This window comes from Coregonus clupeaformis, chromosome 18 (assembly GCF_020615455.1).
Source record: "Coregonus clupeaformis isolate EN_2021a chromosome 18, ASM2061545v1, whole genome shotgun sequence".
In the NCBI taxonomy this organism is placed as follows: Eukaryota; Metazoa; Chordata; class Actinopteri; order Salmoniformes; family Salmonidae; genus Coregonus; species Coregonus clupeaformis.
The window spans coordinates 6,258,162-6,276,659 of NC_059209.1; the positions used below are offsets into that span (position 1 = coordinate 6,258,162).

Sequence of the window (18,498 nt, forward strand, 5' to 3'; positions counted from 1 at the left end):
CCTCTGAGACGTCCGAGATCCTTGTTAGGGAGGTTTTCAGGGTCCACGGGTTGCCCAGTGACATAGTTTCTGACCGTGGTCCTCAGTTTACCTCTGCTGTCTGGAAATCCTTCTGTTTGGCCATTGGAGCTACAGTCAGTCTCACAGTAACAAAAGTTTATTAAAAAAACAGGGGGCAGGCAAACGACAGGTCAAGGGCATGCAGAGGTCAGTAATCCAGATCAGAGTCCAAAAGGTACAGAACGGCAGGCAGTCTCAGGGTCAGGGCAGGCAGAGGTCAATAATCCAGGGTGGTGTGACAAGGTACAGAACAGCAGGCAGGGTCAGGGCAGACAGAATGGTCAAAACAGGAACTTGAGAAAGCCAGGCGCAAGGGGAAAACCACTGGTAGGCTTGATGAAACAAAATGAACTGGCAACAGACAAACAGAGAACACAGGTATAAATACACTGGGGATAATGGGGAAGATGGGCGACACCTGGAGGGGGGTGGAGACAATCACAAAGACAGGTGAAACAGATCAGGGTGTGACAAATAAAGCCTATTGAATTGTGATGTACACACACATCCATTCTTGCACATTAACATTAAGTCTCCCAATAGTGAGGACATGAAGCCCAGAACAGCTTTCCTTTTCCATTTGCCTGACATAAACTGCACTCACAAGCACTGAAAACAAGAGTGTGCAGCCTACAAAAGGCTCTGCACAGCACAGCCTATGTGCAGGCGGGTTGAGAGGTACCTTGGACTGTAAAACTACTGTAATACTATTTTAGGCTGCTGTATACTCAGTCAAGCCTATACTGAAATGTCTGTGGGAGAAAGGTCCTCCTCGAAATTACTTTGAGAACTCCCAAAATTATATAGATAGGGCTATTTATAAAATAAATACAAATAAAAACAATCCAAACGTCTTGCTCAAAATCCTTTTCATCCGTCATCCGTCATCCTCACTAACAAAACATAATTATATGCCTAATTGTGTGTCCAGATCTCAAATGTTCTTCTCCGCTTCAGTAGGCGGCGGTATGTGCCGTGTAGGCTATACACAACGCTCTGAGGAAAACACAGAGGAACAGCGTTGTGGTTGCTAAATGATGCTGATGCTGAGGACGCGAATATAGGCAGGGAGGAGGATGCTGCCGTAGAAATGGTGGTACGTGGGGCGAACCTCCTGAAATGGTTTTGACCGTAGAGGCGAAACAATGCGCCTCTTCAAAGTCCTCAATGCTTTCATGTCATCACGGCTAAAGAGAATTAGGTAAGAAGAAAAGCTTTATTCTCCTATTACTATCCCCATCCCCCAGTTTTGAAGGGTTATGCAAATATCGCTGTATGTTTGTGCACGGAAGGCCCAGGTGGCTGATGTAAGGAATTATACTGTCTTAATGAATAGAAATTTGGAATTTGGATTTGAGTTGCGGTAGAATGTACTAATGGCCGTGGAATGTAGTTAAAATATAGCAATACAGTTTGATCCCAATCCATTAGTGCCAATCGGTTATTATAGACTTATATCTGTTATTGTACGTATTTTAGTATGATAAGGTTTAGCGCTGGCCTTTTCCAGTGATTGGTTCACGTAGGGAATTGTAGTCCGGTGTTTTTGCTCTCATTTATGCTAAATTGCATTCGGTATTATGTTTCTTAATGGTAGGTCTACCTATATCAAACAATTCCATTAGAATATGCAATATTATTGTATGATTAGAAAGGCTGACGTACAATTGCCAACTCTCTGTCCATTACGTGCGAGGAGAAGAAACTGACTGTTATTGGGGTAGAATATTTGTAAGGTGGGACAAGCTTTGTGATTTCTTGCATAATCTTTATGGGGTGTTGTGCGCCACCTGTCGCCATAAAGACGGTAGTAATAGGTGGGTCTCTTGTCAAGCATGAGTCTACGCTGCAGTGCGGACAAAAACAGTGGAGTGGGATGGACCGAGAGCCGTGGCGTTGCAGAGCAATTAACCGTATTTTAAACCGATAAATAAATTATTAAGACAAAGCATTGTATAGGACTAGTTTATCGGAATTGGACCCACTGCTTACCTGGATTTTAGTCGTCGACAATGTATTTTAATTGTGCATTCATGCAAAGCCTACACCTGTACACTGCAGTTTGTAAGCATAGGAATCTGCTTGCCTGACACGTTTGTCGAATACGTTTTACATTTACATTTTAGTCATTTAGCAGACGCTCTTATCCAGAGCGACTTATAAATGGGACATTATTCTAGTTTAAATAACTTGACAACCTAATGTAGAAAAATGCACATCTTTTTTTAGTGTTAGGCCAATACACAATTGTTGTTTGATTGAATTTATTGGAGGTTTCGCTTGGGATAATTGCCAGCTAAATGCATAAGAGTACGTTTCATTTTAGCGTCGGATATCGGAGTAGAAATTGACCTTTCAAAAGTTATCGCAATGGATTTGGTCATACATGGGAAAATGATGCTATTATTGAGTGTATAGCTGTAGCAGTAGGGCTACTGTTTGTCAGAGGAAGTCTTCTGCCACCTTAAAATCCCAAATGAAGATTCCAAAAAGACGGAAAAGACTAACGTGCCGTCTCTGCGCCAGGTAATATTCTTCATGACATCTCAGTTTGGATAATAACTTTCACCTAATGTATATATAAGTAGGCCTAGGCCTATCGGGCATGAATGGGACTTGCTTGGTGCTTTATTAAAGAGGCTATATACAATGCATTCGGAAAGTATCCAGACCCCTTGACTTTTTCCACATTTTGTTACGTTAGAGCCTTATTCTAAAATGGATAAAATAAAATAAATGTCCTCATCAATCTACACACAATACCCCATAATGACGAAGCGAAAACAGGTTTTTAGAAATGTTTGCAAATGTATTAAAAATAGAAACAGAAATACCTTATTTACATAAGTATTCAGATCCTTTGCTATGATACTCGAAATTGAGCTCAGGTGCATCATGTTTCCATTGAACATCTTTGAGGTGTTTCTACAACTTGATTGGAGTCCACCTGTGGTAAATTCAATTGATTGGACATGATTTGGAAAGGCACACACCTGTCTATATAAGGTCCCATAGTTGACATTCTATGTCAGAGCAAAAACCAAACCATGAGGTCAAAGAAATTGTCCGTAGACAGGATTGTGTCGAGGCCAGATTTGGGGAAGGGTACCAAAACATTTCTGCAGCATTGAATGTCCCCAAGAACACAGTGTTCTCCATCATTCTTAAATGGAAGAAGTTTGGAATCACTAAGGCTCTTCTTAGAGCTGGCCGCCCGGCCAAACTGAGCAATCGGGGGAAAAGGCCTTGGTCAGGGAGGTGACCAAGAACCCGATGGTCACTCTGACAGAGCTCCAGAGATCCTCTGTGGAGATGGGAGAACCTTCCAGAAGGACAACCATCTCTGCAGCACTCCACCAATCAGGCCTTTATGGTAGACTGGCCAGACGGAAGCCACTCCTCAGTAAAAGGCACATGACAGCCCGCTTGGAGTTTGCATAAAGGCACCTAAAGTACTCTCAGACCATGAGAAACAAGATTCTCTGGTCTGATAAAACCAAGATTTAACTTTTTGGCCTGAATGCCAAGCGTCACGTCTGGAGGAAACCTGGCACTATCCCTACGGTGAAGCACGGTGGTGGCAGCATTTTCAGCGGCAGGTATTGGGAGACTAGTCAGGATCGAGGGAAAGATGAACGGATCAAAGTACAGAGAGATCCTTGATGAAAACCTGCTCCAGAGCGCTCAGGACCTCAGACTGGGGCGAATGTTCACCTTCCAACAAGACAACAACCCTAAGCACACAGCCAAGACAATGCAGGAGTGGCTTCAGGACAAGTCTCTGAATGTCCTTGAGTGGCCCAGCCAGAGCCCGGACTTGAACCCGATCGAACATCTCTGAAGAGACCTGAAAATAGCTGTGCAGCGATGCTCCCCATCCAACCTGACAGCGCTTGAGAGGATCTGCAGAGAAGAAAGGAGAAACTCCCCAAATACAGGTGTGCCAAACTTGTAGTGTCATACCCATGAAGACACAAGGCTGTAATCGCTGCCAAAGGTGCTTCAAAAAAGTACTGAGTAAAGGGTCTGAATACTTGATATTTAAGTTATTTATTTTTTATAAATTAGCAAAAATGCCTGTTTTTGCTTTGTCATTATGGGGTATTGTGTGTAGATTGATGAAGAAAACAAACAATTTAATCAATTTTAGAATAAGGCTGTAACGTAACAAAATTTGGAAAAAGTAACTGTATGACTTCTGCCTCTGGGGCTGTTGTCTAATTGTTAGTCTATTGTAAATTACTTTAGGATGAGATGTCAGATTTGTGTAATTGTTCCAACTTTTTACTTGCCAATGTTACATTTAATGATACAGGTTCAACAGTGGCTTGGATCAGGCCCTATTTACAACATTTATACTGCCAAATATAGATCTGGGACCTATAAAGTAATATATAAAATAGATGACCTATAAAATAGATGTCATTAATAGATTGTGATATTTTTTTAAATGTTTTTTCTTTAAATTTCAACTGTCCATTGCTATATACAGTATATCTCGTAGTTCTAATCATTGTTTTATATTAATGTTATGCTAAATTATTGCATTGTATTGTGTGTGTGTGTATTGTTGTCCATTATAGTATTATTTGTCTTAATTTCATTGTCTACTCATTCAAATTAAACTGCCATTCTCATAAATATTATTTTTCTATATAAATATTTATCTAAATATCTCTAAACATCATTGCTTTGGTTGTGGAGGCAGTTGTAACAAACATCTTTTTATTTTTTTTGGCTTGTAGGCTAACAAAGGAGGGTTTTGGCATCGACTAAATTGGGCAAGTTCAGGATTTTTTTCTCAGACGTAAGGTTTTTGAAGAGGTTGTAAACATGGTGAGATGTTAATGTATTCTTCAAAGTTCCCTTGGAAATGCGGCTGCACTTTTACCCACCAGTTTGAACACAAAATGGCTGTCGCGGCTTCCTTCGCGGATTTCAAGGAAATTTCATGATTTCGCTTCATCGTTCTGGGAAACTTGAATGCAAAACCCTTGGCTTTTCGCAAAGTAGATCCCCTCACACTATTGATAGTATAGGAAAGCAAATACACATCTAGTTGTGTGTTATTATTGAAAGGAGTCTATCAAGTCTCTCACTATCCTCACTGATGCACTGCCCCTATGTTTTGCTGTTCGCTATGGCAACTGTACCCTGACCTATCACAGCCCAGTGAAAATGAGACTATGGTGATGCTACTATGATTTTCCTTTTCCAAGATTATTATTCTACACCCAAAGGGGGGAACAGGCTTGCAGTGTTTCCCTACATGAGCAGAATCTGTCATAACACCTGGCAAGATGGCCATAATATTATAATAGTTAGACGGAGTATTATATATTATCTTAAACCATACAACATGAAGCCTACTTTTAACGAACTTATAGGGTGGCATCATGATGAGCAGTCACTATAACTGCTAATCAGCAATTTTCTCGATTGATTAATTATTATTCAGTCATACTTATGAAAGTATAAAATAAGCTTAAAGGGTTAGTTCACCCAAATTACAAAATGACACATTAATTTCCTTACCCTTTAATCAGTCTATGGACAAGGAAACCAATATGTTTTGTAAATTGGGTGAATGATCCCTTTAATGATTTATGGTTAAAGTAAAATATGAATTCCAATTCCATGGCTGTAGTATGTGGGAGTTAATATGGAGGTTGTGTAGAGGACGCTAAGTGAGGAAATACTCCCTGAACACCTTTCTGCCCCGTTCTAGAACTCTGAATGCTTACTGGTTCAATTCAGTACTTCTGCCTGGTCCTACATTCACTTGAACTACTTACAATATTGCCTGCTCTTGTGGGTTTTAGAGCAAGTCTGATGAGAGCACTAGGGCCGCATTCAGCATGGTGCAATGTTTATGGGACATTCAGATAGAAAATGTTACGTAGAACGAACATGCACCTCTGACATGTAGAATAAGGAGTCACGTAAGCTCTATTCATGACATTTCTATCTGCAAGGTTCCACAACATTTGCCTACTGAACATGACCCAGGTCTTGCTACATTTGCAGTGTTACCGGCCTGTAATCTTGCTGTGCTAAGAGAGTGCTTGAAATAACAACCACGACAACATAATTTTCCAGTTATTGGCACGTTGACGTTCAATGACACAGCATCCATTCACACGCTTCCCGCCGTAGCAATGCAAATGTTGGGAACCGACCCAGGTGTATTGACAAACCTTGCTTCAAAGCCATAAGCACTGGCAACACCACCCTCATAGGCTCACACCCTCTGTCTAAACCTATTGTATGTGTTGTAGCTGACTAATCTGCTACATAATGTACACAGTCTCTCTACTGGCATCAGCCTAGGCATGACTAAGTACACCCCCCCTGTAACCCCCCAATGGAGCTGAGCTGTGCATGCATAACTAATGGTCCATGGCCCTGCATGCAGAATAGCATGGTTTTGGTACTAACCTACTTACATGCATCACTCTTATCCAGATATTGTTTACCAAGAATAATCATAAGCATCTAGAAAATAAAAGTTGATAGATATCAGTTCGAACCCAATACATATAATGTCTGTAATAGTTTAGAGGGCTAATGGCGATTGACCAGATATTGCAATGTAAAAACAGATTTGATATGTCAGAGATTATAAAACTATTGTTTTATAAAGTCACATTAAAGAAATGTCTATCTCATCGGGCAAAACTGGTTGCAATGATGTCATGGTCAGGTTGTATAGTGGTTGTATAATGAAGTTTTGCTGAAGTCTTTTTAGCAACCAAATCTGATTATCTGGTGATGCCTTGATCTCGTCATGAAGAGGACGTCTTTACCTGACTGTAACAGAGATCAGTTGGTTGTAATCTAGTTATATGACGTCTTCTTAACCCCCAAAAATGAGTTTATAACCAGAAAATTTGAGGCCAAATAATATTTCCATTACTATTCATTACATAGATCTATTGTCAATTTGTTGTTTGAGAATGGTTATGATCCCGCTTTATAGTAGGTGTCACTAAAACCATGTATCACATACGAATTACATATATTGTAGGTACACTGTTGGAATACATTGTTACATAATCAAGCTTTTTTACAAAACTATTAACTTAGCGCTCAAGCAGTGTGATGTATTGTGCTTCAAGTGCCAAAAGTAATTAGAAATTTGACTTGGCCACACCCTAAGGAAAGTGCATCTCCTTATTGGGCTTGATGTTATTCAGATATGAAGGACATTTAACATCCATGGACAGATGTAGTTGCTGTCGTTGATGTACCTCCAACATACAGTATACCTAAGGCCTTATTTTCCATTGTTCACTTGAGGCAAGAAATGCAGAGTATGTAGTGTCTGTCCCCCTTGTTCTTTCAAGACAGTCTAGATGTCAAAATACAACCGTCAATACCAGCAAGCTTTCTGTATCACCATGGTATTTGCACGGACAACGGCAAATACCATTTTGTTTTCTCCTCCACTTTGGCCCGAGCTAACAAAACGAATGGCTTTATAAGACAAGCCTGACTTATGCCTTTTGCTTTGAGTGCGCTGTGTGATGCCTGGTCTTGGGTATTGGGTTAAAGGAAAGGGAATAAGACTGACTTATGTCCTATTGAATATCCTTTTCCAGATAAATGGCTCGTTTAAGTTGGGTGCTGCTCGCGTTCTGTCGGGCTGGCAGATGCAGTGCCTAGTGCCAGCCCTCCAGGACCACGCCAACATGAATGGGACTGGGGAGACGGCAGACATACTGCCGCCTAACTGCTTGGTCAAGGACCGATGGAAAGTGGTGAGTACGCTACATAGTAGATCTAGTGGTGGTTTTGTCTTGGTGTATAGTCTCTCTATATCAGTATATCCCTAAGTACAAGGTTACCTTCACACACACAGATTTGACTCCCCATCACCAAGGCTCTCCGTGTCTCACTAGAATTAAAGGGATATTGTACTCGAAAATCTGTGTTTTCAGACATTGAAGTTGAGCAAATAAATCTAAAATCAGTTTGTCAGGTGTTTTCATACCTTTAAGTCAAGCAGATTACAGAATTCTGCAGGCCTCCATCCAGCCTGAATGGGAAAGATTATAGCTAATTAATTCACAGCAGCATTTATTCCTAGTCATTTGGGACCACGAGATTTTGTCCTTAACTCTACTCCTGGATCTACAGAACAGAATGTAGAATTGACTCAATACTGCTTTTGGGGTGTTAAATCATTGGACAAACGTTTTTTTGGGGGGTGAAATGTGCCTTTAATGGTGGTATCTTATACGCAGCTCCACTCATTCGGCCCACTGAAGTAAGGAAGTGATTGCGTAACAGCCACAATTACTGGGCTTCTGATGGCGATCACTTGGACGACCCTGTCAGAACCAATCACGGATCGACAGATCCCTCTGCCAAAGAGCTGAGGAAGAAAGTAGAGGGTGTTTGCACATGGCTGGTCAATATTTGTCTTCGGCACTTGGCTGTCATGATCAAGCCATAAACTATAATAGGGTTGTTCAAAGCACTTAAGTACTTGGTGAAAGAAAGAAAAAAGGCAATAGAGGAGTTGAGGAAGTGAGGCTGGAGAAAGAGGGGTGGGATCTATCTAGTCACTCAGCAAAAATGAATTCACTCAATTACTGTTTGATCATTAAGACACACCTCTCTATCGCTTGGTCCCAGATCAGTTTGGTCGTTGTCATGCCAAACAATGACAATGACCATAGCAGTTGGTAAGACAGCACAAACAGATCTGGGACCAGGCTAACCTCTCTGTACTCTTCCATCAAAACTAGTGTTCCTCATGCGAAAGGGTTTGTTAAGTTGAGCTTCTTTTTGATTAGGACAGTACAAGTCAGCATTCTAACAGCACTAGAAGATTGTTGTTTGATACGCTTTTTATCCTCGACACCTTTCTAGCTAAAGAAAATCGGAGGGGGAGGTTTCGGGGAGATCTACGAAGCGCTGGACCTGTTGACGCGGGAGAACGTGGCATTGAAGGTGGAGTCGGCCCAGCAGCCCAAACAGGTCCTGAAGATGGAGGTGGCAGTCCTGAAGAAACTGCAGGGTAAGGGCCCACCGCAGCGGCCATTTTGGGCCTTTCTGCTAGTTTTGTCAATGAGCCTGGCGGTGCCACTGCGGCGGCCATTTTGTGTTTACCGTTCTGCTTAGTCAATGAGTATGAAGGTGTCTGTGCTGCTCAGCCATTCTTCCATTACTTGTCATTCTTACAGTAAATGGCATTCTTTGTTGATGTCACTTGACTTGAACCAAGGTCTAGTGAAAAGTGTAACCACCTCTTCTCATGACAGCACAACATAGGTTTCGGGACAGTAGAACCAGGTAAAGTGTTACCGCTTTGGGTGTCCTTTGAGATATCCTGTCAGAGAGTGACGCAAAAGGAAGCAGAATTTCCTCTCACATTGTCATGACCACCCTTAAGCATCCTACAGAGTTAAAAGCTGCAGAGCCATGCAGTCTATATGTAATAATGGGCCGCCAGACTATTGTGACTAGGTGGCTGTGGACTTTGAATAGAGCTTTAGTCCAAGTGGCTAGGGAGAGCTACAATGGCTCAGCCTGCCTTGCACTAAGCTTATTTCATGGAGCCTTCTCTTCCGCCTGGCCTTATTTAGTGGGTCACCGATGCACTATTTAAGCATATCTGTTTCGCTTTTTGCATTTTGGTGTGCTGCTTGAATTATGGCGCTTGAATATTTTGCTCGAGGTTCAAGCAAATGTGGAAACAGATGTCTCACTCGCTTACTACACCCATAGTAGCTTCACGGAAGACTGGCTAAGAATAGCTTAGACCTAATGAATCAATAGGTAACCTACTAAACTACTCCACATCCATTGCTCATGTTGTTATTGATTAAGGGGCCTTTGATCTCCTTGAAATTCAGTGTAGGTAAAATGTCTACAAGGCCATTATGACAGCTGGAGTGAAAAATACTTCACCCATGATAAAAAGGCCTTTCTAAATGGTTGTATGTACATCGGTAGGAAGTAGAGAGGTCCCAAAAATCTAATATCTTACTATTGTGCCCTTAAAGCCAAACATGCATCCTAACAGCACTTCATTGATGCTTGATTGCATGGTCCCAACAGCATTTCCAAAACAGTTAACAAACTAGAGCAAATCTTTTGGCTTAGACTGTGCCTTTCATTCTGCGATAACAGGCCCTCCTATATGTTTTTATGTAGATGAACTGTTGTGACTCACAGCATGTTTTTGCATGTTGGGTGGGGCAGCAGTAATGTGTTAAACGTGATGGCGATCACGTGGCACATAGAAGGAGAGCAACTCTCTCCTGGAGTATGCATGTCAATGTGTCATGGTAACAAGTGACTCACTTTGCTACGAGTCATCATCACAATATGAGGAAAAAAGTAACCTCGGAAGCTGTCACATGTCAGTCACCGTGTGTGACTGTCACCCAATGCGACACGTTTGACACATGATCGATTTACAACATGTACTATGTCTTTGAAGAACCTAATGTTTGTGTTTGTGTGTATGTTGGTATTGCTATGTACATATTAAAGGAAGAATGCGGCATACAACAAACAAATTCAAATCTGCCAAGACTGCTACTATTGTCTCTTCCCAGCATGCTCATATCAGGAGGTGCCAATACTGTTGTTGTTGTAAGCAGGACTGTAAGCAGAACAACACCCTTTGGTGTATGGTAATGTCATATTACGGACTCTACCTTTAAGGAATATCAAACAACCAAAACAATGAGATCAGAATTTCAAAGTCTGAGATTCCAAAATGTTCGGTACTAACTGAGTCACATTAACAGGGTGCTCCATCAAAAGATTAATGGTGCAATGATTTATGCCCAACTGATCATCCTTAATTGGGATTATATGTGAATAAAATGAAGACCAGGAAACATGGACTGGCCAGCTCATTAATTTGTCCAGTTTTATTTGTCTGGCAATATTTTATCTAAAGTTATCTTTTATAGAATATTTAACACAAGGCCAGGTCCTAGAGAGAGAGAGAGAAGCTCTGAAAATAACAGTCCTGATACAGATGTTTTCAGAAGAAAACCTGGAAAGAAAAGCTTGCATTATCCTTTCTTCAGCCATTGAGTGTCAACATGAGTGGTTCTGCTGAATTTGCATTGATTTTGGTGATATGGGAATTTGAATTGGATCTTACCTAGGCCCTGCCACCACTCTCATCTCCCTGGTGTAACCAATGAAAACCAATCCAATCATCAAGTTGAAGTGATATTTGAACTACGATTCTTAAAATATGCCTTCCTTTTTGTTTAGGTAAAAACCATGTGTGCAAGTTTATTGGCTGTGGGAGAAATGACAAATTCAACTACGTGGTCATGCAACTTCAGGTAAGAAGCTGACATTTGCTTTTTATAAAGATTGACCACCATCCCCCAAAAGCCTTCTGTGAGAATCTGACCACACTTCAACAAAAACATGTTTTTCTAAAGAAGTGCAATTGATCAAGCCTGCATAAGGCATTGTGAAATGTGAAGTCTTTGCAAATAGGCCATATTAACTGAATAAATTATTCATAAGCAGCGGTTAGTTAGAGGCTGACAAAGCACATACTGATGAAGGATAATAATGCAAATGTCATATGTCACATGATCCAGCATAGCATTGTCAGCTATGCTAGCAACCAGTACATGTCATTTCACTCCTTCTATAATATGAAAGTATCTTATGGAGAGTCTATGGCTGTCTTAATCCAATCCATTGTCAATTGAGACACAGCCTATAAAGCTGTTATGTCATGGTACTTGTGATCCTCTGTAGCTCAGCTGGTAGAGCACGGCGCTTGTAATGCCAAGGTAGTGGGTTCGATCCCCGGGACCACCCATACGCAAAAATTTATGCACGCATGACTGTAAGTCGCTTTGGATAAAAGCGTCTGCTAAATGGCATATTATTATTATTATTATTATTACTTGGGTGTAAAAATCCATCATGACCAAACTTTTGATACTGTATGACTTATTGACAAGGCTGAAATCAGCTTTGAATACAAAAAAACTCTGTGCTGTACAGAATTGACTTCATATGTTGATATGCTGTGATGACTTAGCCAAGCCAATGCCCAAGTTCCAATTAAATTACATTTGATACTTCTTAAATTAATTAAGTTAAATTGGAACTCAGGGTCATACTCATAAGGCATGAAACGGAAGAAAACATACTGAAACAGGGGCTGACTACCTGGACTAACTGGTCCAATACGAAACGTTCATTTTAGTTTTCCGTTGCAAAATGGTTTAAAACATTGCATGCCCTAATCAGGCGGGAAAGTAAGCTGGTACGGTCCAGTACTGAGACCCTGCTAAATAAATAGGCTAGTGGGGGTACGCTGTGCCGGTAAAACCTGAGCCTATCACAATTAACACAAAATGGCCAAAAACTATAAACTATTACACCATTATTTAACATTACTGCATGTCAGCCGCATGAAAAATTAGCGAATTGACTTGAAACCGGGTGGTATACGCTCCAAATTGTGTTGTGGTTCGACTTACATTTTGCCAAGGAGGAGATGAGTGGCCGAGACAGAGGCGCGCGTGGACAACAGTGGACAAATCAGTTCAGGCTCAGTGTAGGCCTAATGACAATTGCAGAATGTCATTACAATACATGTACAGTAGGTGTTTTGTAACTGATGTCTCTTTGCATTCAACAAATTGCGGGTGCACAGTGCACTGTTAGTGTTTGGATCCTGGAATTATTTTGTGAGTGGATGAACGTAGCCTACAGGAGCGCCTTTTTTAAGTGATTGACAATCAGATGAAAACATCATAACTGGTTGTGTTTATGCCGCATTAAAGGGGATAGGCAGTGCGTCCATAAGACTAGGGGAAGCTTTCCCTAAAGTAAATGTAATTAAATAGCCAAAATGATATAGTCTAATTAGCTTACTCCTGTCTATACAGAAATAAATTAAATCATTCAAAATAGGCTACAAACCAGAAAGCATGATTTGGCCACAGAGTATCATTAGCTTCTTAAAAAAAAAAGCTGTGGATTGTTTTCAATTGCATAGCCTATATTTGGAAAGGCCTGCAATATGGGCAGCTCGCGCGGCAAATAGATGATTATTGAGTTGCGACTGACAGTGAAAAGCAGAGAGACCCAGCCAGCATATCGCAATATTTAAAAATACAATCTTGTGTTTTTGTAGCCTAGGTCTACTCTTCGCCACTACGCGCTGCATTGAACAGTCTTTTCTGCGAACAGTGATTGAGTTATATCATTAGCCTAAATTATGACTATCCAATCTAATCATCACATTAGGAATAGTAGGCTATCTTACATAAGTCTGCAAATGCGAGGATGCATGGAATGCTTTATTATATAGGTGCATGTTTATGGTGAAAATTAGGTTCCCCAAACTTGAAACCCACGCGCCGCCTATGTTAAAAGTGATATGGCAAATTTATACTAGGTCTAGGCTACTTGGCCCACAGACATCATATATGAAATTTATGGGGATTTTATATGTACCGGTAATTCTATGATTACATGCTGATTTTGGGTCAGATTAGTATTTTCCCCACAAAGGTTAAGGTTAGGATTGGGGGAGGGAAGCTGATCTTAGATCTGGACCTAGAGAGAACTTCACCCCAGAGCGTTGTTTTGTTTTGGGGGGTGGAGCAGGGACGCAATTTGGCGGACCTGAGGAGGAGCCAGCCTCGGGGGACCTTCACCATGAGCACCACGCTCCGCCTGGGGAAACAGATCCTGGAGTCTATAGAGGCCATCCACTCTGTTGGCTTCCTGCATCGAGATATCAAACCGGTACGTATCATACATAACGTAACATACAGATGCAGACTTTTTTTGTTGCACGTGTCAAGGAACAGCATGCCAAAGCTTTATGAAGGGTTATCAGTGCTAATTCTAAAATACAATGCTTAAATGCAAATGTATGTCATTTTCACATTCCAATTTACCATTTAACCATTGCATTTTGGAATTGGCACTGATAACCTTCCATAATGCTGTGGCATGTTGTGCTGTGCCATGACGCATGCAAAAAAGTCTGCATCTGTATATCAAAAAGGAAATGTGTCTTTTTGCCTTCGGTTCGTTTCATTCCCAATCCCAGACACGCAGCATTGGGTGAGCAGCAGAACAGCGACTCTGGAGCAGGTTAGGGGTTAAGTGCTTTGCTTAAGGGCACAACAGTAATCTGTGGCATCTTACATGGTCCTATAGCCAATGTTTCATCAAACAATGCCCCCCTTAAGAACAAGCACCCCTTCTGACTGGCTCTAATGGCACAGTGATGGTTCCTTGGTGTTGCTACAGTAGCTCTTACCAACTGAGCCACACGACCATATCTGTAATGCACTGAATAATCATGTATTTTCTCTGCAGTCAAACTTCGCCATGGGAAGGCTGCCTTCAACCTTAAGGAAGTGTTACATGTTAGACTTCGGCCTCGCGCGGCAGTACACCAATACCACTGGAGAAGTCCGCCCTGTAAGTATCCTCTTTTGTTCCTTTGCTTTGGTTTGTCCTACGAAATGTTAGTTTACATTTGAGTCATTTAGCAGACATTCTTATCCAGAGCGACTTATAGGAGCAATTAGGGTTAAGTCCTTGCTAAAGGGCACATCGACAGAGCCTTGTCGGCTTGGGGATTCAAACCAGCAACCTTTAAGTTACTGGCCCAACGCTCTAACCATTAGGCTACCTGCCGCCCAGTTCAATGTTATTGTGATGTTATTAGAATAATGTCCAGCTCGTGAGTAAGTTCCAGGTCATCTTTATTGCAATGGTGAGGCTGCACAGATTAGTAGGTCTGGGATTCCAACATCTGGGCCTGTATTTATAAACCATCTCAGAGTAGGAGTGCTGATCTAAAATCAGGTCCTCCTGTCCATTTATTATGATCTAAAAGGCAAACGTGATTCTACCTTAGCATCCTACTCTGAGACTCTTTATGAAATGGTAATACGATATAACTGTGTTCTGCGATGTGCAGCGCGACAGAAATGAAGAAGACCTGGAACGCGCCCAGTGTTCCCCAAATGGTGGGTCAGGATCAATGACGTCACATGACCCACCCTAAAGCATGTAACACACCAAGAATCTCACTGCCGATAGACTGCCGATAGGTACTTATCACAGTGGGAGGCCATTCCTTCTCTTGCTAGAACAAAAGCGGTACCTGCTGCGTGCTGACCCAGTTGCGACGAACCTACCGATTCTACTTGTAGAATCGCAACGCTCGTCAGTGGCAACAACTTGACTTTGAGCCAATCAAAGAGCATGAGAAAAAAGTAGTGCATTTTCTCCGTACATCCACAGAAGAGCCAGTCACACTTCATAGGCTATGGGATGGTAGCTAGCTAAGTGCACAGAGGCAATGCACACAACACTAAATACTTCCTCCAAGCTAGCGAACCACTAGTACTGACATACATAATTAAAATCATAATGTATTAGCTAGTTTCCATTAAACAGCTGCCTGTGTTAGCTACCGAGTTAGGGCAGTGTCCTTAGCTATCTAGCTATATTGCGCTAGCTACCGAATATGCTAACATTAGCTAGCTAGCTAAACATTTGGTTATGGGCTGGCACTGGCAGTATGGGATTATGGAGAGTGAATTAAATAGTTTATTCGTCATCTTGCTAGGTAGTTATCTAGCTGTGGTCATCTGGCTAGTATCAACAAGGGCTTTTTTTTTTTTTATAGCAAGATTAGCACAGAAAGCTTGGACTCTAGACCATAAGCAATTTTGCACGAATATGCATTGCCAAACAATGCTACTTCCCCCTAATGATTTGGAATATTTTAACATGGTTGAGTGGCTGACGACTTCCAAGGTCTTTGCTGCGTGAACACAAAATTGATTGACTGCCTATGCTGTCGGCAGGCAAAAGTTTGATAATCCTACCAGTGTGTCTGAGCTTTAAGATCCTCTTAGCTCCTAGCTCAGGACCGGGTCATGCTCATCAGGCAGCAAACAGAAGAAAACAGACTGAAACAAGGAAGGATTACCTGGATTTGTCCAGTAACAAACACACATTTTCAGTTTGTGTTACAAAACATTTTAAAACGTTTTCCATAATGAATACGACCCATGACTAGGTTGTGGGTCACAATACGGAAGTTTGAGGATCACTGGACTATATTATCATCGTTGGTACTGTTTTGTTTTCATTCAGACACTGGGTTTGGTGCATTGCAGTTTAATTTATTCAAAAGTGAGCTCATTCACTGTACACTGGATAAGATGGAGTCCAATATCTGAATCCTTGTTTTGCTGTTCATTGTTTACATGGGTAGCTGTCCAATATGCCTGGCGATATCACCTTTTTTAAGCACTTAGGACCGGTTTCCCGGGCCCAGATTAAACCTATTACCGGACTAAAATGTATGCTCAATGGACAATCGCCATTGAAAGTGCTTTGATGTCCAGGAATAGGCTTAATCTGGGTCAGGGCAGCCTGTTGGTAAGATCAAACAGATGACAGTTAAAATGCATTAGCCAGTGACTGCTTATGACATCGGTTTCGTTGCATTAGCTAATGATAGTACAGTGACATCTTCAAAGTGACATCTTAAAAATTGATGGATCATATTGGTTATATTTGTGCCCAGTCAATGGTTTGGCTAATATACAGTATAATATATACTGTAAAATATGCCACTTAGCAGACACTTTTATTTTTTTGTATGTGATTTCCTGCAGGCTATGGTTATTTTTATCTGCCTTTTAAATGACCCAGAAAACACTTTTTATTTAGAATATCATAGTCTTATTTAATCATTTGGGTGTCAAGTGACAGCCTCTAAATCATTTTCATATTGAGTTATTATTGATACATTGAAGTTCATTGAAACGTTCATCCCGTTGTCATTCACATCATACACAGTAATCCTTGGTTTACATGCTAATCAAAATGCTAATCAAAGTTTTAGGGGATATGTGACTGGAACTAAGCCGAAGAAAGACTAACCTCCGCCTTTCTCTCTATCTCCTCCTCTCTGTCTACCGCACTCTCTCTCCCTTTTCCCTCACTCACTTACCACTCAAATCTCTTTTTTTTTCTCGCTCTCTCTTTTTCTCAGTGTTGCTGTCTATCTCCCTCTTTCTCTCTCTCTCTCTCACTCTCACAAACACATTCTCACAAGCAAATGCACACACACACACACCACACACACACACCACACACCACACACCCACACACACACACACACACACACACACACACACCTTCATCCCAGAGTGAGGTATCCAAAGTGCTTTCTCTCAGTCTTTGGTGTCTTGTCTTATTTTAGCGCACTCCAAGTATGAGTTGTCCACTCTTACAGTAACCCTCCCCCCTTTACTCCCCCTTCCCATTCCTCCTCTACCCCCTCCCATTCCTCCTTTCCCATCCCCTCTTATTGACTGCATCTTCTTCCCCCCTTTGATCTTCCCTTTTCTTATTTTCTCCTCCACTTCCATCCTCTCATTTCCTCTCCTCTCCCAACTTCTCCCTCTCTCCTTATATCTCCTTTAATCTCTTCTAGAACTTTCACCTCTTCTCCTTTCTTCTCCCTCATCAATTGCTTATGCATTGGTCCTCCTCTCCCCTGGACTCTTCTCCCCCTTTATCTCTCTCCCTTTTCCTCCCCTCCCCTCTTTCCTCTTCTCCTCTCCCCTCTTTTTCACTAGACTCTCTCAAGTAACTTCTATCTTCTCTCCTTTCCCCTCTTGCCTCTTCTTCATTTCTCTCATCCACTCCATTTCTCTTTCGGCTCCTCTCCCTTTCCATCCACTCGTTCCATTTCTCTCCCCTCCTCTCCCCTCCTTTTGCCTCCCATCTCTTAGGCACCGCTCTCCCTTCCCTCCACTTTCCTACTCTCATCTCCTCCATCTCTCTCTTTCTCTCCGCTCATCTCTTTGACTCAGTCACTATCTGCACTCCTCTATTTCTCTCTACCCCTCTACTCCCTCCCTCCCTCCCTCCCTCCACTCCCTCCCTCCCTCCCCTCTCTCCTCTCCTTTCATATCTCTGGCTCTACCACTCTGTGTTCTCATGCAGCCCCTCCTCCTCTCTCTCTCTCTCTCTCTCTCTCTCTCTCTCTCTCTCTCTCTCTCTCTGTCTCTGTCTCTGTCTCTGTCTCTCTCTGTCTCGCTCTCTCTCTCTCGCTCTCTCTCTCTCTCGGAGCTCTGTGAGTGCAGCAGCGTGAGATGAATATTTAAGTTGCTTGCATGCGTCAGTGTGCGATGCCCCCAGGCATCGCCTCTCGCTCCCCCCTCTACCCCCCATCCCCCGCTCCCCTTCTCCTTTTCCCCTTCTCTTGCTCTCTGATTTTTTTCTTCTTCTAGCCAGCACAGCTGAGTCAGCTTCAGCTCATTGATTCGTGATGAATGCGAGGCTCTGGCTCCCGCTCTCGCTCTCTCTCTCTGTGTTGTTATCGCCTCTCCCTCTTTCTGTCTACCTCTCTCCCTCCTGTTTGCCTCTCCCTCTTTC

The 18,498-nt window shown here is 42.0% G+C and overlaps 1 protein-coding gene across 1 annotated transcript in view; it reads left to right on the plus strand.

Annotated features, from left to right (window-relative positions):
• Nucleotides 1–1,106: 1,106 nt before the first annotated feature.
• The window catches only part of LOC123493116 (tau-tubulin kinase 1-like), a 54,594-nt gene continuing 37,202 nt past the window's right edge, over nt 1,107–18,498 (plus strand). The window contains exons 1-6 of the mRNA XM_045227044.1: nt 1,107–1,261; nt 7,662–7,820; nt 8,938–9,085; nt 11,308–11,381; nt 13,681–13,821; nt 14,404–14,508. Coding sequence (XP_045082979.1) covers nt 7,713–7,820; nt 8,938–9,085; nt 11,308–11,381; nt 13,681–13,821; nt 14,404–14,508 — 576 coding nt within the window. The 5' untranslated portion in view covers nt 1,107–1,261; nt 7,662–7,712. The remainder of the gene's footprint in view (nt 1,262–7,661; nt 7,821–8,937; nt 9,086–11,307; nt 11,382–13,680; nt 13,822–14,403; nt 14,509–18,498) is intronic.